Source organism: Salvia miltiorrhiza, chromosome 3, assembly GCF_028751815.1.
Source record: "Salvia miltiorrhiza cultivar Shanhuang (shh) chromosome 3, IMPLAD_Smil_shh, whole genome shotgun sequence".
Taxonomy (NCBI): domain Eukaryota; kingdom Viridiplantae; phylum Streptophyta; class Magnoliopsida; order Lamiales; family Lamiaceae; genus Salvia; species Salvia miltiorrhiza.
The window spans coordinates 8,574,450-8,596,268 of record NC_080389.1 but is presented as its reverse complement, the minus strand read 5'-3'; the positions used below and the strand labels follow the sequence as shown (position 1 = coordinate 8,596,268).

The following is a 21,819-nucleotide window of genomic DNA, read 5'->3' as shown; positions in this document are numbered from 1 at the left end:
TTCAATAGTTGGAATTATGAAATTTCTTATTCCACTCAAGAAGGCTTCCAAGGGGGAAATCGATACTATCAAGAGGAGAAATCAAATTCAAAAAGACGATCTCCTTCAATGCTTCATAGCTACACAAGCTTGGATAGAAAAAAGTCTAGCAAAATCGGAGGTTATGCTAGAAGAGCAAAGAAGGTCTTTGGCTACCACTATGGAAAATCAAAAGCGAATTGATGATTTGTGCATGGCCATTAGCCTTCAAAATGGAACCTTGTATGAGGAACCAATGCCAATGCTAAGTGAAGAGCCTCAAGAAGTTGAAGAAGAGTATGAAGAAGATGAGGATCAATTCTCCAAACCCCTTGAAGTCGAGAGCCCAACTTTTCCACACAACCTCTACAATTTCAAAAAGATGAAGATTTCACAAGCTTTAAAGAAAGCAAAGTCAAAAATTTTGTCGATCCTTACCTCGCCACAGGCGATTCTATGAAGGCTTGCTTCTTTCACTTTTATTTATCTTCATCTTTTGATTTTCACTTTGATTTGTCTAATAAGGAATTGTTTGAGTGTGGTGGTACTCTAGATGGTGAACGAGATTACCATGACGCCCGGGATGTCTCAAGAATTGCAAAGCCACCATATTTTTGGGTCGCGGTGGATGGAGCATGCAAATTTGATGAGAAATGGCCACCGCCTAAGCCTCCACCTCGTTTGTTGAGTACGAGACAAGTAACCATTTTCTCCTTCATCCAAACTTATTTCTCCTTTGTGTGAAATAAGTTTGGGGGGAGGGTGAAGATGGGTTACTTATCTCGTTTATCCGTTGTTTATTTATTTAGTTAATTTAGTTTTCGAATAATGAGATTTTGTCTCTTTTCTTGAGCTTTTCCATGTCTCTTGAGTTTGAGCTTGATTGTTGAAAAACATGAGTTGGATGAAATGTGTGTTGGGCTTATGATATGAATGTTGTTTTTGAAAAGAATTTGTTGTGTTTCACTTGTTGATTTTGCATGTAGAGTTTGAACTTGTGACAAATGAGCTAAATGTTGTACCTCCAAGAACTTGAAAACGAAAATGAGCTTGTGAGAATTGAGCCTTTGATTGTCATACATTTACAATCTCATTTTGTTCTTGAGTGTAAATCATTTGAGCATGTGTGTTGATCTCTAGAACTTGCCATGAGTCCTCTCTTGAAAATAAAAGTAGATGTGTTGTTAATATTGAAGTGATTTAAGGCCATCCTTGTTAGCCACTTGACTTAAATTGTGTCCAAATTCTCATATGATCCTAGTTTACCCTCTTTGTGCCTTGTAGCATTTCTTTGAATTAACCAATGATGGGTAGAACTTAGATTGTTAGTGGTTACTTTGATGAAAATGTTTGGGAAATGATTGAAATTGCTTATCAAGCTTTGATTGAGTGAAAATCACTAGTCCCCTATGAGCTTAAAAAGAAAAAGAAAAAAAAAAGAAAAAAAAAATGAAAATGAATGTGAATAAAAGAGCATAAAGGGGAGTGATTTGCCTTTTGAATCATAGCCATGATAGATATCACTAAGGATGAAAAGATGAAATGTAGGGATTTTGGTTTTTGATTGATAAGAGAAATGGTGAAGTTGATTTGTTCATTGTGATTGATGGATTGTGGGATGAGTCACTTTGCCTAAAAAAACTACTCACCTTACCAAAGAGCCCTCATTACAACCCAATGAAAGCCCTTTTTGATCTCTATTTATAACACATTAAAGCATAGAGAGTTAGGACAAATGGCAAGCTTATGGTAGATTGCATACATGTTTCAATTTGAGTGCAAACATGCCCAATCTAAACACTTGAGAGTTGAGTGCATCATTGAAACATCCACATTTGTGAGGATTCAAGCTTGGAGGCCATAATATTGAACTCTTCATCACTTGTGATTTCTTGGAATGCATTTCTACTTGTGATACACTTTTGAAAGATTTTTGAAATTGTTGATTTTGAAAAAATTGAAGCCCTTGAAATGACACCAATTCATTCTCACATGTTTGTTATCTTTTATTTCTCTTCTCTTTGTTGTTTGGGGACAAACAACGCTTTAAGTTTGGGGGGGTTGACAAACATGGTTTTCGTACCTCAATATCGCATGAATTGTTGTCATTTTTCCCCCACGAATTGATTGCTAATATGTGTTTGTATCCCAATTTTGAGTTTTGTTGAGTTTTAATTCCTTGGTGTAGTTTTGGAGTGATTTCAGGGAAAATCAAGAATTAATTGGAGGATTTTGAAGACATGAGATCGAAGTACGTCTCGAGAGGAATCCGTGAGCGCAAACGGCGACCAAATCCGAGTCCGGACGAGGGAGAACGGAGCAAAACGAGCGGACTGTGCAAAACGCCCAGTACCCCGCGGTCACCACCCGCGGCCGCGGGGTAAGACCGCGGGTCAGCTGTTCCCGACTCAGGAGACACCCGCGGTCACCACCCGCGGCCGCGGGGCGGGACCGCGGGAAAAGGGCGGGGCTCCCCCAAATGGACCCCAAACGCGATTTTAGCCTCAAAACTCCATTTTTCTCTTTTTTTTCCCCATTCATTCACCACACACACCCACTTCATCTTCCCCAACTCTCCAATTCCAAACCCTAGCCTCCATTCTCTACCATTTTTTCTCTCTTCCACACACAAAAACAACACCAAAATCAAATAAAGAAGGGGAAGACTTGGAAAGGAGCTCATCAAGACTACATGATTGAAGATCAAGATTATAGGATTTGTCTATGAATCTCTATCTCTCTATATCTTTATTTATGTTTTCTTATGACTTGAGATTTGCTTTTATTATGAATATGCTTGGCTAAAATCTCTTATCTTAGGGATTAGATTAGATGGATTTGTAATGGATTGATTTCTTTGTTCAATATATATCTTGATTGTGCTTATTGTTATCTTTTCAAGTCCTAGATTTATCTCTTGTATGATTGGTTGGCCACCTTTTGTGCATTTCTAATTTGTGATTTGAATCGGGAGAGGATAATTACAATAGATTAGGAGTTTGATACATATCATCTCAATAAACCGGGAGGTTGAGAGGTGGGTGAGGGCTTATTGATCTTTTGTGCTATTGGGAGTTATAGGTTAGAAATTGACCGGGGACGGCAATTATGACCCGTAATCTACTGTTTTAGTCGTCCGGGAGGGGGCTAAAACTAGTGGGGAGATCGCCCTAGATAAGTAAGTCATAACAAGATTTATATTGATTTAAATTGAAGTTCATTACGATCCATCGAAATCTAGTCCCTAGGATAACTTTCCTTTGAGTCATTCCCCAATTTATTAACTAAGTTTATATTTTTGTTATTTAGTTTGCTTGCTTTAATTTAACTTTGATTTAACCTTCAATATCTCTTCATCTTTGGTTGTCTAAATAGATTGAAAACAACTTATTAATGGTATTTAGAAGTTTGAATTCACCAATCCTTGTGGGATACGACCTTGCTTCCCTTATATTGCAACTACACCGTATACTTGCGGCGTGGTGAAAATAATTGCGAACAGTGTGTGTTCTGTTGTGTTTTATGTGTGGTCTGTTGAGTCTTCAATGATAACCCTTTGGGTTTGAGAAATGGTTATTGCCTTTGGGTTGGTCTCTGTGGTTTGAGACTGAGTTAAATGTGCTTAATATTTTTCTCACCCTCTATTGTCTTGTCTTTGTGATAGGATGATAGTAAAAATAGGGGCTGTGATGATAACTCAAACTCAATTGATGGCCCTTCCCTAGTGACAGAATGATCAATGTGCCAAAGGTGGATATGTGAGGTTGGCCCATTTCTCATTCTTTCCTCCTCTTTCTTTTCTTTTGTCTGGGCCATCTCTTGGGCCCAAAACCGAGCCCAATTCCCAAACCCTAGCCCACTCTCCCTCTGATATACCCAACCCCAACCCCACTCTCTCTCACTTCACTCAGCGTCGCTTCCCTTACCCTAATTCTCTCTCTCCCCGACTCCTCGCCTCCTCCACCTTCCCACCACCCTTTTACCTTAGTTTTTCCCACTACTACAAAAATGCACATACATAACACCTCATACATAACGGTTTTTTAAAAAAACCGTTATGTATGAGCGCATTTTTAGAATAGATAACGGTTTTGACAAAAAACCGTTATCTATGTAGTGTTGTCCATACGCTTAGATAACGGTTTGAGTTATTCCGTTATATTTGTGCGTTATCTATTAGATATATACATAACGGTATTACAAAACCGTTAAGCCGACCGTTATCTATGAGCATCTTTTTATAACGGTTATTCCGACGTTACCAAAAACGTTATATATGACTGTCATTTATAACGGTTTATTAAACCGTTATGTATCATCGTTGTGAAAACTGTTATGCATAAATATATATATATATATATATATATATATATATTTTAAATTTATATTATATTATATTATATTTAAAAAAATTTTGATTATTTTAAAATCTGAATCTATTTGTAAATATAGACTTTGAAAAATTAAAAATATAATTCAAAATTCACATATTTACACTTTTGTTTTTAAATTTCACAAAATTCACATATTTACACTTTTATTTTTAAATTCCAAATTTTTAAATTCCAAATTTTCATTAAAAATACAATTCAGACATTGGAATAATTAAAATAAAATATAAGATTTTAAAATTAGATAATTTTTTTTTAAAAAAATAGAATTTTAAAAATTAAAAGAAAAATTAAAAAAAATCAAAAAATTGGCTTCTTCTTCCCCAAATTGGCTTCGACACCTCCACTTTCCCCAAAAACTTAAAGAAAAACAGGGCCTCTGCAATTCTTCTTCTCCATCCGCCTTCTTCTTCGCCTCTCCTCCCCCCATCCGCCTTCTTCTTCCCCAAATCGACCCCTCTGCCATATACCAACTCTGTTCGCCCCGATTCTCCACCAAGTCCTGACTTCGAACCATGCCGATGCTCCAGCGCGGCGCACACTTCGGCGACCCGGATCGACGCCTCCTTCACCAACTCCAGCACGGCGCACGCTTCGGCGACCCGGATCGAACCAAGTCCCAGCTTCGAACCCTAGGTTGTCGCAGGTGGCCTGTCATCGAAGCTTCTCAGGAAAGCCAACTTTCCCCTCACGACCTATCTCGAGCTCCTCACTTTTTTCCCCAAATTCAGAACCCTAGGTCGTTTGTCGCCACCGCCACCGCTTCCACCGGTAGTCACCTCCCTCGCACTGAAATACTCCGATTTTAATGGCAGCGACCCTCTCTCTCTCAGATAATATGCACAAATTGGGCACAACTTTATCTTTCTAGGGTTCTAAATTGCTCCGGTAACGGCAGTTCTCTCCAACTCCAGTAAGTCCTGAACTCTGCACTTCTCTACTCTGGGTTCGAATTTTTAAATTCTCGAGCAATTTTGTAAGTTATGCATACTTAGTAAGTTCTAGTTCTCTTCTTCGGAGAACGGGGTGTTGCAGTTGATTGATTCTTGTAGTCCGACTTAATTCAATTGCTTCTTGCACTGTAGTTATTGAATTCGCGGGGGGATTCTGAATTCTTGATTGCTCCGGGTCCGAATTGTTATGACAGTTTTCTTAGGTGGTAAGCTTTGCTTAATTGAATATTAGGCATGGTGGATGCTCACAATGAAATCATGTCTTGTATTCCTGTGCTCTAAGACCTAAATTTGAAACTGATCGTGTATTGTTAGGCTGATGCTGGAGGTTCACCCTCACTTGTTGCTCGAGGATTCAGCACTGTTCAGGCTGCTAGTGGTGGTGAGCAACTTGAAATTCAAGTTCCAGTTGAAAGGTTCATTCTTCATTTCTCATCTGCTATCTCTTTATCTATATGCATATATTTATATGTGTATTTGTGTTTTTTTATTATTTACTATGTTTGTGGAACTGAGGTGCTAAGTGATTTGTCACAATTTCAGAAACGACTATCTCTGTCCTTGGAATAGTCATTAAGCCCAGATTCCTTAGACTCTTCATTTCTAAACATATTCATCTTAATAAAATACTGCTCAACCTCAGATGTATTTGGCTAAAACTGGCAGATTTTTTCATATATTCCAGATTTGAACTTGTAAATTCTTTGAGGATGAAGTAGTGCAGTCCCTCTGAGTAATCAGCTTGGTGACAGCTTCCTACATCTATATAAATCAAGAAAGAAATTAAATTAGTGAAGCTAGTTTAAACACAAAAGTGAGAAAAGGGAAAAGTTTAGCTGTTGGAATATTCTGAGTTTCCTTTATCAATCTGCAACTCTATCCGCTTAGTTCTCCTACATTTATGCACGTACTCCACCACAGTTGGACCACTGCTCTTAAAACTCTTTAATTTGTACTCCCTCCGTCCACGAAATGAGTATCCATTTGTGGACGGCACGGGTTTTAAGAAATGTATTGAGTGTAGTGTGAATAGAATAAGGGTCCCACCTTTTTAGTGTATTAATTAAAAAGTTTTGTGGGGTACACTTGCCAAAAAGGGAAATGGATACTCATTTCGTGGACGGACGAAAAAGGAAATATGGGTACTCATTTCGTGGACGGAGGGAGTATTATATTTTGTCTTACCCTCTTGAAATTTGTTTATGGGAGAGAGAGCGAGAGATTGTATATATATGTGTATATATATAAAAATGGTTATTGTGACGTAAGAGCTAGCTTGCTTGTTGAGTATTGAAAGCTAAGGCTGCCTATGGTTCATGCTTGCACATATGGAACTATTACTTTGAAATTGATGCTTCATTCAATCAAAAATATTGTCTTTGTAAATAGCATATCCTAATCCAAGATTCCCAGTTTTTTTGCATGGAAATATGGAGCTAGATTTAATGAAGTAACTCCCACTCTAGCTATATAGCCACCCATCTCAATATACGTAAGATGTTCGATGCATGACGCTCTCTCCTTCTATCTCATGAGAAATCTATTTTTGAGTGAAAAAATGCGCTATGTATATTTGATATCCATATTGATTGAGTGTTGAAGATTGGTCTTGACAATTTACACTTGAAGGAAGAAAGTGTTAAACCACCAAAATTGATTAAGATTGCTGCATTGGGTATGACACTCAATAAAAAACATGTTTAATTACTAATTGTTTGAAGCATAAACTGCATATATAATCCTTATACCCTGATTACATAGCATATTGAAAAAACTTGTATGTGAAATGATATGATGTGCATTGGTATGTGCTGGGTCATAAACAATGGGTAGCAGAAGTTTTTTGAAACGTAGTGCAGTACGGGAATTAGCAGTTTTCTGTTACAAAAACTTAAATCGGTACTGTCTTTGTTTTGGTCAGGTGGAAATCAATGAAGCTTGGAAAGTTAAAAGTGCTCCATTGATATTGATTGAGTTTGAGCATATTTTGAGTCTCATCTTTTTTTTTAATGCGATGCGGTTGCTGCTTGATTGCTTTATGGTAGTTCTCAATCGAAAATTTTCTCATTTTGTTAATTGTTTGGAAGATATGGATGAGTGAGTGATTTATTGCCCATTGGTTGAATTGGATGGTTGTGTGACTAGCTTGTTTAGTGTCTTCCTTGATGTGAGGGGAATTGTGATTATGAGGATTACTCAGCTTGCCGTCTAATTTGTAGAAATTTGTACATGGTTTTGTGTTCACTGCCTTTTTTGTTTGTATCTCTAGTTTGTGGATAATGAAGTAGAAAATGAGCTGTAATGATGACGAAAATGGGCTTTTAGTTTGGTTGATGCATTTGGTTTTTGTTGTGATTTAAGACGTTTCGAGCACTGCTTGCATTTAACATAATGATGCAATATTGTGATAGGGATACACACATAAGTTTGAGATGGCATAGACATGTTTTGGAGAGATGGGGAGCCATTTAGGATAATTGGAGGAGACTTGCATTATTTCCGAGTGCATCTTGAGGTATGTAAGGTCACTATTATGTTGGTATTTTGTTTTACCTTGGACCAAAAATCATATGCTTGTTCTTGCATCAATTTTGGGTACTTTTAGTGCTTAGTAATATTTTCCTAAAAAATGTGAAATGGAGAAGTTTTTAGTGCTTAGTAACTTGATAGGTTTTGTCCATTTTACCAATCACTTTGATATGCTTTTTAAGTGTTTATCATGATGCTCTATATTGTGATTGTTGGTTGGCTCTTTGTATGATTTTGTGGCAGGTTTGTGGTGGATTAAATGTGTCGTACGTTGAGCTGAAGAGGCTTGTGAATTCACAAGAAAAGTTGTACCATATGGCTAGCTAGTTGCATATTTAATATGTTTAGTATTTTTGTAAGGCATAATAGTATAGATAGAGCAGTTGTTGAATTTTGACTATATTCAAATCTTGTATGAATTCTTTTTATGATAATAATATAAAATTAAATATTTTGGATGATATATAATATTATTATTGTTGGTTTTATCATTTATACTGTTATGTATAAATTAATAGATAACGGAGAAATAGAAATCTAATTACGGTCAAAAACGTTATACATAACGGATTACCAAACGTTATTAATATCAAAAAACCGTTATGTGGTGTGTACATAACAGTGAATATTAAACTTTCATGACGGTTTGAAACGTTATGTATAATACTATAGATAACGGATATAATACGTTACTTATATATAAACAATCGTTATGTATAATAGAATAGATAACGGATATAATACTATAGATAACGGATATAATCCGTTATGTATAATAGAATAGATAACGCTTAAATCTCCGTTATGTATGAAATCCACATACATTACACCATTATATATTACGGATGTTTTCGCACATAGATAACGGATAAAATCCGTTATCTATGAGCGAATCTGGCGTAGTGTCCATCGCCTTCAATGGCGTTCCTCCCTCCCGTTGCTGCTGCTCTCCTTAAATTCCCTGATGCTCTCCCATATAGGGATAACCGTAGTATCAAAGTGTGAGAGGCTCTGCTATTCCTTTCAAATCTGTGGTTACTTCTTTGATAGTACGGGATTCCCTGTGTGGGTGGTGGTATCACCGGGCCTTCCTGTTCACCGGAGCCCTGTTTGGTAGTTACCTAAGTAGATCTGAGCCGCCGGAGTTCTGTACTTGGCTCCTGCTGTTGGTGGCTCTGCTGAGATCTAAGAAGCTGCTCCTTTGTCCATTCCGTGGTCTTGATCATTCAGCTGCCGGAAGGGTTGCTGAGTACAAGGGAAAAATCTGAGCCCCAAAGTGTCCCGAGGACACCTTTTCCCATTCTCCGAACTCTTTCTTTCTTTTCTTTTCCCATTTCTTTTTCTTGTATCTCTTTTACTTGCTTTATCTTTCCTTTGTGCAGATCTGAAGAAGAGACAGAAGAAGTAGAAGATCTGTGGAAAAGAAGACCAAAGAAGAAGATCAAGTGCTTGAGCACGAAGTGGGGAAGACAGAAGGTTCGGGAATCAAGCGGTATAACCCTGGCTAGGCAAAGATACCCTACAAATAGTATCATTAGAAAGTCACCGTGAAACCGGTTTCACAGCAGAACAACTCATATATAAAATGGGGTCCCATTTAGAGACTTTTCATCACTTGCGCTTTTGAAAAAAAAAATAGTGGTAGTTCTCGTGAAAGAGTAGTCTTTGTTTTTCATTCTAGACGATGGGGCCCCACGTAGGAATTCAAATAATGTCGTTCATGCTCTTGAGGAAAATAGGATCGGAGCAATAATTCACGTGAATTAGTCAGGCTTTGATAGTCCTTTTCACTCATTTTACACGATTGGGGCCCAATGAATTTAATTAGGCACTTTTTATTTTTATATATGGGAACGATGTCTATGGAAATGAATTTTGTTGTCTGGCCATTGTAGTCTATTTTTTATGTAATATTATTAAGGATAGTCGAAAATAATGAAACTGTGACGTTTATTTATGTACAAATTTGGACCCTTATAGAAGAAATAATTTGTGAATGTCAGAATCTTAATTTTTTACCGGACGTGTTAAAAATAAGTATTAAATGGTTATTTATGAATAGGCAGCTTGAAATAATAATATATCGATCAATAATTTAATAATGCGGAATTCATTTGTGATATATGTGAGTATTTTATAAAAATTGTGTGAGGTCGAATTTATGTGGTATGTATTCTTAGAAATTTGCTAAACATTGAATATGAACTGATATAATATAATATATGTTTACGAAATATTTGTAGCATCGAAATTTTGAGGAGTTAATTCAGTCTCGTCCTCTTCTCTCTATTCTCCTTTATTCTTATTTTCTTACAAGTCATATCTCTTATCCCACATTGATTTTTAATCAAACTTCATCTTGACTAAAAACTATATAAATACTTGTGTAGTATCTGATCCTTCATATATTTGCACCATCAATTTAATTTGTCAATTAACTTTTAGTTGGCAAATAAATAGTTAAGTATATTTTTTATTAAAAAATAATTTAATTTATTTAATATACTTTGAACAATAATTAAATTTATTGGTCACATGCAACATGTAAAAGCAAAATGATGTACTTTAACTATTTGAGCAATTAATAAAGCTTCTCAATACTAGTAATTAGTATGCAGTTTACTTAATTTGTTTATTATTTTCTCTAAATACCACAAAAGTCCATCGAACTCTCCCAACAAAACCTTTTTCCTTTTTTTTTTAAAGTTATTAAATAATTTCTCAGCCTAACCCAAAATAGAAAAAGAAGGCACTGGAAATTTCCATCTATCAACTAGACTAGGGTTGCGCTCTCGAGTATGCTCTTCACGTCGTAACGGTTTATTTCGAAGTTGATGACGGCGTTTAGGCCTCGGAATTTGATCGCGGCGATGTCGTAGGCTTCTGCACCTTCTCAAAGATGCTACATATTCCTGCCTTGTCATATGCTTCATTTCCTCAATCTCTTTCTCATAGTTACTCATCTAAATCATGACAACGAAAAAACACAAAAAAAATTGTGAAAATTCTAATATAAATACCGAATTAATTAAATATAGTATACCTATATGGAGTAATAAAATTACGTACTCACCGGAAAATTTGTTGTTGTGGTAGTTCCCCAATACTTCATTGCTGCTAAATCATAAGCTCGAGCAGCCGTTATCTTCCTTATCATAACCCCTGCAATAATTAAAATAACATGAATCAATATATCTATATCTTTTCCTTTTTACTGCAAAATTATTAGAGAATTAGTACAAAAGGCAAAGACTTACCCAAGTAAACTGCAGTAGCATTTCAAAGTAATTCAAACCCAAATAAGAGAAGACAAGGAAAGAAACAAAGAGTTAATTAAATTCAAGAAAACCTTATCATAATAATAATAATTTGAAAATACTTCCAATAATAAGAATATTAATATAATTACCTTGAGAGTGATTGTTATTTCTGTTGAAAGCTTCCATGATGCCAAAAGGTGGGGCAGGGAGATTCAGAGAGGGGATGGGAGAATCTGAGGGGAGATGGAAGCAAGATTCCCCAGAGATTTGTGCGGTTGAGATTTCATCAGAGGTGAAGTTGCCTATTTGTGGGTGTTGATGATCTTGAGGAGAGAGAGAGAAGCCTAGCCAGTTGTTCATGGAAGCCATGTATTTTTTTTGATTAATTAATAAATTACCCGGATTTATGGCTTTGTTTTCGCTAAGAATGCCGGTGAAATCTTCTCTTTTGCTTATAGCTAGCTGCTCACCCTCGGCGATCACCAAAATCGTAACGCACACAATTATCCACAGCATCGCCATCACAATATATAGCAGGGAGAGAGAGAGAGAGAGAGAGAGAGAGTCGAGTGAGAGTGAGAGTGAGAGAGAGAGAGAGAGAGAGAGAGGTGTTTGTGGAGTGAAGAATTGCGAGAGATCGAGAGAGAGTTGTTTGAGGTGTGAAGGATTGTGAAGGGATGAAGCATTATTTATGTCACGACCGGCCCTAATTAAGGATAATTAAGCCGGGGAAATCGTGACTAATGGAGGGAGATTAGAAGCGGGGTAGAAAGGGGATAATCAAACAAGGAAGGATCGCATTTCATCATTTAACAAAAGGGATATTTATAATATAACAGAAGTTTAGTCGTATAGACTCAAATAACTAGTAAGTTCAGATATCTCTGACTTAGCCAAATAAACATAAAACTTCTGAGTACGCAGCGGAATATGATTCTGATTACATGTATGAAGACATGTAACCCTAGAGTTCATTAATACATAATAAGATAAAGAATCCCGCTCGTCACTTCATCACCATCGGCAGCTACTCAACCTGCACATTTAGAAATATATGCAGGGCTGAGTACAAAAGTACTCAGTGGGCACGTATGCCTAAGTATAAAAATACATGCTTCAAAACTATAAATTGTCATGCCATCATAAACAGTACAGCAAGGGAGTTTTTCGCTAAAAAGGCCCAAGCTTACTAAGTTCATTTGTGATTCTTAAAGTTCGTCTGCAGACTAAGTTCTCTTGTAATCTATCATATCTGGAACTTTGTGCCGGAGAGGTGGCCACCTCTCACGAACACTTGACCGGCCAACCCGCTAGATGACTCACGGTCACTGGTGTACACTAGTCCTGGCAGGATAACTATCAACTGCTCAAGACCCGAATTCGATTGCATCATTGGCAAAGCCAAAGCAGATAGATATCATACTAAAATTTAAACATTTTATGGCAAGACAATACTTGAAATAACTTTAACTCAAAGATTTTGTCATGAAATAACTTGCTTGAATGTAACATTTAAACTCATTTGATATATATGAAACTGAAATTAACAGTTAGATCATCCCATGCATTCATTCGTATAAGAGGCCTACAACACGCAGGGGATCTCTATATACGTATAGTAAAAGTAATGCCCACCTGATAGCAACTTTTGCTTTGGTAAATTAGCTCCTTGACTGGCTATTATTACTCTCGCTTCACCTTTATTGCGATGATATAAAGTAAGATATATGCTCGAATAAAATCCTCAATTAATGAGAATGCGTAATTTAACTATGCATGACTCGTATTCCGATAATTATTATTCTGAGATAATAATCTGGGAGATTCTATTATAAATCATAATTGTCGGATTAAATAAATAAAATTAACTAATTGAGGATCGTCTCATGAGGGTGGATAAATAATTAATCCGCTCATCTTAGAGTATTCTAACTCTCTTACTAATTAATAGCCTCATTCTAAATTAATCAATAATTAGAATTAGCTCAATTAAATTAATAGATTAATCTAGACTACCCTTAAATTGGGCCTGATTTTAAGCCAAAATAATAATGGCAGTCCAAATAAAATTAACTCTAGCCCAAACTAATTAAATACAGCCCATTATCAATTTAGATCTGCAGCCCACATAATTAAAATGAAGGCCCAATTTTCGGCCCAAAGGGAAAAAATCAGATGGCCCAACACAACTCAAGCCCAACACATTAACCCTTCTTCCTCATTTAGCACAGCCGCTTCATCTCTCTCTCTCTCTCTCTCTCTCTCTCTCAAAATTCGCCCCTCTCTCTCTCAGCCATAAGTTCCGCCGCCGCGGCTTCGTCTCCGGCGAAGGGCGCCGTCTCCGATCACCCTCACCGTCACCTTCTTCTCTCTCTCCGTCCGTTCACAGATCGCCCGACGACAGCCGAAGAAGTGGACTGCCGCCGCTGCAACTGGAAGTCCGACGTGATTCGTCGCGCCACTGCACCCGTAGCGGCGTCCGCTGGTCGTCAGGTCGCCGACTGCTGCTGTTTCGCCGGAGTCGCTGCCTGAAGTTGCTGCTGCTCGTCCGGTGGTCAGCGGTCATCTGCTCTGGTCTGCTTCGGATGCCGATGCGTCAATCCCGACACCGTCCTCTTTCCTCTCCGTAGTGTCCAAGAACGAGCCCTGAAATCGGGAAGGTCGCTGCTGCTACTTCCGGCGAACAGTCAGGGTCTCGTTCGTCCTCCTGCGTCGGCTCTTCTTCCCAATCCGCTGAAGGAAAGAAGAAGCTCTAATCTCCTTGCCGTCGAAAGTCTGCCGCCTCCGTCGATTTCCCCGAGCCCCGACGCCGCTGCTGTAACTCAGATTCCGACAAGGCAGCTCGCCGTCGTCTTCCTTGAGCTCGACTAAACAGGGCAGTCGCCCTCCGTCCGATTTCAAGTCTCTCACTCACACAGGTTTAAGGTGTTCTAACGAAAATCCATTAGTTTGGTTTCTAGTGTTATTCCAGTTGGTGCAGCCCATAAATCATCTAGTTTCCTATTTGATTATGCAAGAGATTAAACTAAACATGTAGTTGTTTCTATATCATAGAAATTCTTACTGACTTCGTGATTGCTAAGCCCCTTATGCATATATATACTCATTATATACTTAGTATTCATTAACTGATCATGCTTGTTGGATGAAATGCTAATGGATTGAATAGGGGAGCTTAGTATATACCTGTGGATCCTTGTGTTTGGGTGGCTGCTGTGTGATTGAATCACTGGATAGATACACTCTAAAGTTTGGCAGAAGAGCAATGAATGGAGTTCCTCCTTCACGTGGGTTATTAGTGCAGGGGAAATGAGAAGTGAAATGGAAGAGAGTTGCTGCTGATATGTTTATTTGAAGGAGTGCATTAATGGCTATACTTGAGTAGTCTACTAAAATGGCTGATTTTGTTCCCACACGCATGCCTTTCCTTTTCTTTTCTTGATGTAGTAGGTAGGAAGTTTGGTTTGTTTTCTTGATGTAGTAGGTAGGAAATAGGGATGTAGTGAATAATAAGTTGTAAAGTTGTGATGTGATGAATAAAATAAATCATTCTCTGTTGGTAAATCTATATATGTTATTAATCTCGGGTCTTGCTAAAAATACAAAGTACTCTAAAAATTCTCATATTTTGATTGCTGACTTCTCATCCATTAACATCGTGACTTGTAGAATAAATCTAAATTAAATCTATAGATTTAATTCACTTCACAAGCTGAAATAAACCCACGACTCGAGTGATAAAGGTAAATACATAGAAATGATATTTCTATTGCAAGTAAAAAAAATAACTTGACTTTACTAAGTCAGTTATAAATCTAAAATTATAAATTATTGACTGGCTCAATAATTCGATTGCGATCATAACATGCAATTGCATTAAATTCAAATATCTAGGCTAACTTAATAGGAAATTAATCACTGGATTAAAAATAACTGAGGATGCAATAATTTAAATATCGCATTTACTAATCTTAATCATAAAATAAAATAGCGGGCTACTACAATTTATAAGCAGAAATTTAGTGTATCTGTTAATTAAAGATGTATGGAGTGATAGATAGATCCCGAACTTTAATTCATTTGAAAATTCTTCACACCATCAATTATTTCACCTCCTAACTTTGAAAATTGTCACCATTGCTTCCATTCCCATACTTTGTTGCTTTTGTAGAGTATAGTATGAAAGTATATTCACGGGTGGTGGAAATTTAATTTGTGGGGAAAAGTATACTAAACATTAGGTAGGTAGGTAATTATTGTGATGCTTTTTTAGAGGAAAGAAAAAATGTTAAGCTTAGATGATTGGAGAATCGGTTGATAGGAAAGAAAAAGTTGGTAAGTATCTAATTAATATTTCTACAAACACTTGATGGGCGTCACATTTTGCTTCAATGCTTACTCGAGCTGAGCTTAGCTCCTTTGAGTAAATTCAACAATCACTTCTTGTGCAAGTGTGGCTCCACTCTTATTGGATATCGAACCAATTAATTAGGAATCTTTCAAATCTATCAAAACATATAAAGTGATTCATTCAAACCCAACTTAATTTGAAAATTCTCACCATTAATTAATAGCAATCTATGGGGAATATTGAATGCAATTTCAGCTCCCAACTTTGAAAAAAAATCCACCATTGCGAATTTAGTGATAGCTTTTACAATAATGATGATGAAAAAATCGACAATTTTCTTTTCTGGGAGTCTTTCCCAAGGGACGTTTCTGTGGAAGAGTTACAAAACTAATTTGGGAGTCTTCACACCATGTGCTATATATTGAAATGCAATTTTAACATTGTTTCCATTTTCCATTTCCATGCACTTAGCTAGTAACAGTGACAATAGCAGGGGTTGTGAAGGAAGCTGATACTATTTTGGTATTATAAAAATTACCTTACAATTAATATCCAACACTTTGGTGGAAACTAATACTAAATTTATATGATTTATGACATTGGATTTTTTTTTTTTTTTGAGAAAATTTATGACATTGGATTGGAGTGAGGTGGAATGGGCAATTCGGAGGTAACTTTCACAAATTAAGGTAGGTTCAGTAGGCAGCTTTTGTTACGCCACCCAACCTTTCACTTTATTATATACTTCATTCGTCCACCAAAATATGTCACAATTTCCTTTTTCGTCCGTCCATAAAAAATATGCCACATTCATTTTTAGTAGTAGGGTCCACACAACTCCACTCACATTTAAAGTGAGACCCTTGCTCCACTTCCAACTTTACTCACATTTTATTAAAACATGTGCCTAAAGTAAAGTGACATATCTTTGATGGACGGAGAAGTTTTAATTAAACAGATGCACACATCCATTATTCGATTCGAAGGGTTATTTAGGACAGAAAATTAGGTTTACTTATTAATTAGTATTCTATTTTTACAAGTTCAAAATTTTTTGTCCTAATTTCCAAATCGACTTAAGTTATTGTCCTAAAAAAATCCTCTGAATCTCCACTATTCATATATAAAATTAAGCATAAAATTATTAGTACAGTCGCGTGTTGATAGATGAAACGAAAGATGAAACTAATTTTTAAATAATTAATTATCAATTTTCTATTATTATATCAAACAAAGTTTACATTCAAAGTCAGTGACAGCCCCACCACCGAACACCCTTGAAGTAAATCTATTTATTACGAAGAATTGAATTGGGGATTGGCGTTGAAAGATCGAAGAAGGGGGTGGGGGGGGGGGTTGGGTTTGTCATGTAACTTTCACAAATAAGGAAGGTTCAGTAAATGCAGCTTATGTTACGTCACCCAACCTTGCACTTTATTATATAGGAAGTTTTAATTAAACAGATGCACACATCCATTTTTCATATATAGTAAAATTTAATACATAAATTTTAATTAAATAAGCAAACACAATGCTCAGCGAATCTGGCTCATCTATACTAGTACTAAAAAGGGAGTTCACAATTTCAAATTGATTTCAAATCAATTTCAAAATTGAGTGGCAAATTTGTGATTATAATAAAATTAAAGGTTTATTTATAAGATATACATATTTTTTTTTCTTTTTCTTTAAATTTTTATTTTTCTTATTTCTTTTCTAAAATTATGAAATTCGACTAATTATAAAATATTTAATATGCGTATCAAATTAAAGATCATGACGAGAGCTTTAATTTGATATATGTTATGTAAATATTATATTTAAAATATCCAAATTATATTTTTTTTAAGATTAAAACTTAAGAAAATTCACTCTCCTCTCTCCTGTTTTTTTTTTTGAATAAATCTATTTTTTTCCAAATACTTATATTGTTTTCTTTTTTCACAATATCATTTTTTATTAATGTGAATTATTCTTTATTTTTTAATTTTAAACTAAAATATTTATCTTAAATTACAGTATTTTTGTAATTATATTTAGAATTTTTTTATATAATAATCAAATTAATATCAATTTTATATATAATGAAATATAAAAATATTTTTCGTGCGTTGCACGAGTGCAAAATACTAGTACTATATTAAAAATGGAATTTTCAATTTCAAATTGATTTCAAATCAATTTGAAATTGATTTCAATGGCAATTTTGAACATACGTTTAATATGAAGGTTATAAATATATTATTCACATCCCATTCGTGTGAAGTTTCACACGTTCACTAATTAAACCAAATCTATTATCTATTAATTAATTTGACAAAAAACATTAAAATGAATTTATACAATCCCATGTTCACTAATTAAACCAAATCTATTATCTATTAATTAATTAGACATAAAACCATTCAAATGAATTTATACAATCCACGGTCAACTGAACAAATAAACTACTAATATGTTGTTATAAAACAAAATTAAATAAAAATTAGTTATAATAAAATTAAAAGTTTATGTTTAAATTATATTTTTCTTTTTATTTTTCATCTCTTTAATTTGTTGTTTTATTTCTTACCAAAATTGTGAAATTCGATTAATTATAAAATATATAATATGCATATCAAATTAAAGATCACAATAAGAGTTTTAATTTTATATATTTTATGTAAATATTTGATTTAAAATGTAAAAATTAAATTTGTTTAAATATTAAAATTTTATAAATTTCTCTCTCATTTCTCATCTTTTTGAAAAAAAATATTTATATTTAATTTTTTTATTAGTATTTTTTTATTTTTTAACCTTTTTTTGCTTTCATAATATCAAATTTTGTAATTGAAAATTCTTATTATTTTTAGATTTTTTTAATATTGAATTCAAATATATTTAGTTAAAATTATTTTTTATTATATTTATGAGTATGATAATTAAATTAGTATTAATTTTTATATAAATATAAAAAATAAAAAATATTTTCCCGTGCATTGCACGGGATGAAAATGCTATTGAGAGTGAAAGAAGGAGTCAGGGGATTTTTTAGGACAATAACTTATGTTGATTTGAAAATTATGACAAAAACTTTCGGATTTGTAAAAATAGGACACTAATTTTTTTTAGAGTAAAAATAGGACACTAATTAATATGCGTCATAAAAATAGGACATTTCTCGGCCGATAATTGGCCGAAAAATGTCCTGCGGATGCAACACTTATTAATTAGTGTCCTATTTTACTCTTAAGAAAAATTAGTGTCCTATTTTTACAAGTCCGAAAGTTATTGTCCTAATTTCCAAATCAATATAAGTTACTGTCCTAAAAAACCCTCGAACTCTGAAAGAAGGGGTGAAGTAGATTTAATATTATCAATTTTGATTTATTAAAAGATTTATAATTAAAGATGGTCATCGGTTGTGCAAATCAAAATAGGCCGAATTAAAATTTATTTATTTTAACCCTAATAATCTTTATTGAATTTTTGTTTTCCATGAATTGAAAACATGTCATATTCCTTTTGCATTATTGCAATGCCCTCATTCCATGTTAGGGAAAATAATTCTAAAAGAAAAATGAAGGTAAACAATTCCTAATAAAATGTAGGCAGAAAGAAGTGTTATGGGCATGCAATTATTGCTTCAAAAGGTTACCATGACATAAGCTTAAATTATTTTTTTGAGCTCTTATATTTTATTTGCCCGATAAAATGATCATGTATTTTATACAAGTATTTTTGTATTGGAGTTGACTAGGTCTATCGATGCAAAAAATTATATCTTCGGAATCATTTATTTTGTATTGTCTAAATAATGTATCAAAACTTGACATGTTATATCAATTCTTACTCGAGCTGAGCTTAGGCTTCACTCGTATTGGATATCGAACCAATTAATTAGGAATCTTTCAAATCTATCAAAACATATAAAGTGATTCATTCAAACCCAACTTAATTTGAAAATTCTCACCATTAATTGATAGCAATCTATGGGGAATATTGAATGCAATTTCAGCTCCCAACTTTGAAAAAAATCCAGCATTGCGAATTTAGTGATAGCTTTTACAATAATGATGATGAAAAAATCGACAATTTCCTTTTCTGGGAGTCTTTCCCAAGGGACATTTCTGTGGAAGAGTTACAAAACTAATTTGGGAGTCTTCACACCATGTGCTATATATTGAAATGCAATTTTAACATTGTTTCCATTTCCATGCACTTAGCTAGAAACAGTGACAATAGCAGGGGTTGTGAAGGAAGCTGATACTACTATTTTGGTATTATAAAAATTACCTTACAATTAATATCCAACATTTTGGTGGAAACTAGTACTATATATGATTTATGACATTGGATTGGAGTGAGGTGGAATGGGCAATTAGGAGGTAACTTTCACAAATTAAGGTAGGTTCAGTATGCAGCTTTTCTTACGTCACCCAACCTTTCACTTTATTATATACTTCATTCGTCCACTAAAGATATGTCACAATTTTCTTTTTCGTCCGTCCACAAAAAATATGCCACATTCATTTTTAGTAGTAGGGTGGTCCACACAACTCCACTCACATTTAAAGTGGAACCCTTACTCCATTACCAACTTTACTCACATTTTATTAAAACCCGTGCCTAAAGTAAAGTGACATATCTTTGATGGAGGGAGAAGTTTTAATTAAGCAGATGCACACATCCATTATTCGATTCGGAGGGTTATTTAGAACAGAAAATTAGGTTGACTTATTAATTAGTATTCTATTTTTACTAGTTCAAAACTTTTTGTCCTAATTTTCAAATCGACTTAAGTTATTGTCTTAAAAAAATCCTCTGAATTTCCACTATTCATATATAAAATTAAGCATAAAATTATTAGTGCAGTCGCGTGTTGATATATGAAACGAAAGATGAAACTAATTTTTAAATAATTAATTATCAACTTTCTATTATTATATCAAACAAAGTTAACATTCAAAGTGAGTGACAGCCCCACCACCGAACACCCTTGAAGTGAATCTATTTATTACGAAGAATTGAATTGGGGATTGACGTTGAAAGATCGAAGAAGGGGGTAGGGGGTGGGGGGGGGGGGGGGGGTTGTCATGTAACTTTCACAAATAAGGTATATAGGTTCAGTAAATGCAGCTTATGTTACGTCACCCAACCTTGCACTTTATTATATAGGAAGTTTTAATTAAACAGATGCACACATCCATTATTCATATCGTGACAATAAAAGTTGACGCATAAAAAAAACTTGACGCATAAAAAAAATGATTTTTTATGCGTCAAGTTTTTTTTAACATCACTATCTGGAGCTTTAAAAATCAAAGTTGACTTATAAGATTGTATGATTTGGAGCTTCTAACATCATAACTAACTTGTAAACATCATTTTGTATGGAACTTGAAATTTTTTTGACAAACTTTTATGCATTATTAGTTCTAAATATTATAATTGGGTTCCAAGAATCATCTCGTTTGGAGTTTAAAAAAATAAATTTAACTTGTGAGTATCATCTCATTTGAACTTTGAATGACCACAATTAAGTTACAAGAATTATCTTGTGTGTAGCTTTAAAGATCATTATCATCTTTAGCTTGTAAGATCATAACTAACTTCTAAACATCATCTTGTATGCAGCTTGAAAAATCTTGACAAATTTTTGTGCATTATTTCATGTGGAGCTTGAAATATCATAATTGAGTTTCGAGCATCATTCCGTCTGAAAATTGAAATAATAAAATTGACTCGTGAACATTATCTCGTTTGAAGTTTGAAAGACCATAACTAAGTTTTGAAAATCATCTCATGTGTAGCTTAAGAAAGTTGACACGAGATTCAAATTGTATTAATTTATTTAGTAATTTAATTGATAAATTTTCATAAAAAATCTATGTTGAATCCAAATTTTATTTTTAAAATTTTATACAAAATATATTATTTTATAATCAAATTAAATTGAAGAAATAATTTACTTACTCAAACCAATTTATTTTTTCAAATTAAATTAATTAGACCATGTATTTAATTAAATAAATTTGGTCAAATTAAATTGACAAAACAATTCAAATTGTATTAGTCTCAATCATTCCGCCAATTAAATGTAGATTTTTAATTTGGAGAGCAAGAGCTCATTCTTGTATAAGTTTTATTTTGGTGAAATCTTATAAAAATACTCAATGTGAAATGAGGTGATTTATATGAATTCTTCACTCAATTGAGATTATTATAAATTTGATACATGATTAAAGATTTATTTTAACATCATATCCTCTATTGTTCTTTATCTAAATTCTTCATTAATGCATTACTAATTTCATAATTATTTTATTATTATT

At 34.2% G+C, this 21,819-nt stretch overlaps 2 protein-coding genes and 1 long non-coding RNA gene across 5 annotated transcripts in view; 1 reads left to right on the top strand and 2 right to left on the bottom strand.

The window, feature by feature from the left end:
* Positions 1-4,926, bottom strand: part of LOC131018258 (miltiradiene synthase KSL2, chloroplastic-like) — a 14,277-nt gene extending 9,351 nt beyond the window's left edge. The window contains exon 1 of the mRNA XM_057946982.1: positions 4,782-4,926. Coding sequence (XP_057802965.1) covers positions 4,782-4,926 — 145 coding nt within the window. The remainder of the gene's footprint in view (positions 1-4,781) is intronic.
* Positions 4,927-5,328: 402 nt separating this feature from the next.
* Positions 5,329-8,352, top strand: LOC131017372 (uncharacterized). The gene is made up of 3 exons (XR_009099574.1): positions 5,329-5,778; positions 7,774-7,877; positions 8,135-8,352. It is a non-coding gene; the product is annotated as an uncharacterized LOC131017372 (long non-coding RNA).
* Positions 8,353-10,504: 2,152 nt separating this feature from the next.
* On the bottom strand, positions 10,505-11,835 carry LOC131017371 (AP2-like ethylene-responsive transcription factor BBM). 3 transcript variants are annotated; one of them, XR_009099573.1, is made up of 3 exons: positions 11,149-11,778; positions 10,965-11,053; positions 10,505-10,854 (listed from the first exon to the last, which is right to left on the bottom strand). XR_009099573.1 is itself a non-coding variant. In XM_057946101.1 (3 exons), the coding sequence occupies exons 1-3, from the start codon at positions 11,671-11,673 to the stop codon at positions 10,847-10,849; spliced, it is 474 nt and encodes a 157-aa protein (XP_057802084.1). In that variant the 5' UTR covers positions 11,674-11,835; the 3' UTR covers positions 10,505-10,846. The 3 variants fall into 3 exon arrangements, 2 of the variants coding, with proteins under 2 accessions (XP_057802084.1, XP_057802082.1); XM_057946101.1 differs by having other exon boundaries at positions 10,961-11,053; positions 11,301-11,835; XM_057946099.1 differs by having other exon boundaries at positions 11,301-11,768.
* Between the last annotated feature and the right edge of the window lie 9,984 nt (positions 11,836-21,819).

Excerpts from the sequence above, each read along its gene's own strand:
- LOC131017371 (XM_057946099.1), bottom strand. The coding sequence starts at position 11,673 with ATGGCGATGCTGTGGATAATTGTGTGCGTTACGATTTTGGTGATCGCC. Across the intron at positions 11,054-11,300 it reads AAATAACAATCACTCTCAAG|GGGTTATGATAAGGAAGATA; the intron begins GTAATTATATTA and ends TAATTATTGCAG. Across the intron at positions 10,855-10,964 it reads CCACAACAACAAATTTTCCG|ATGAGTAACTATGAGAAAGA; the intron begins GTGAGTACGTAA and ends GTCATGATTTAG.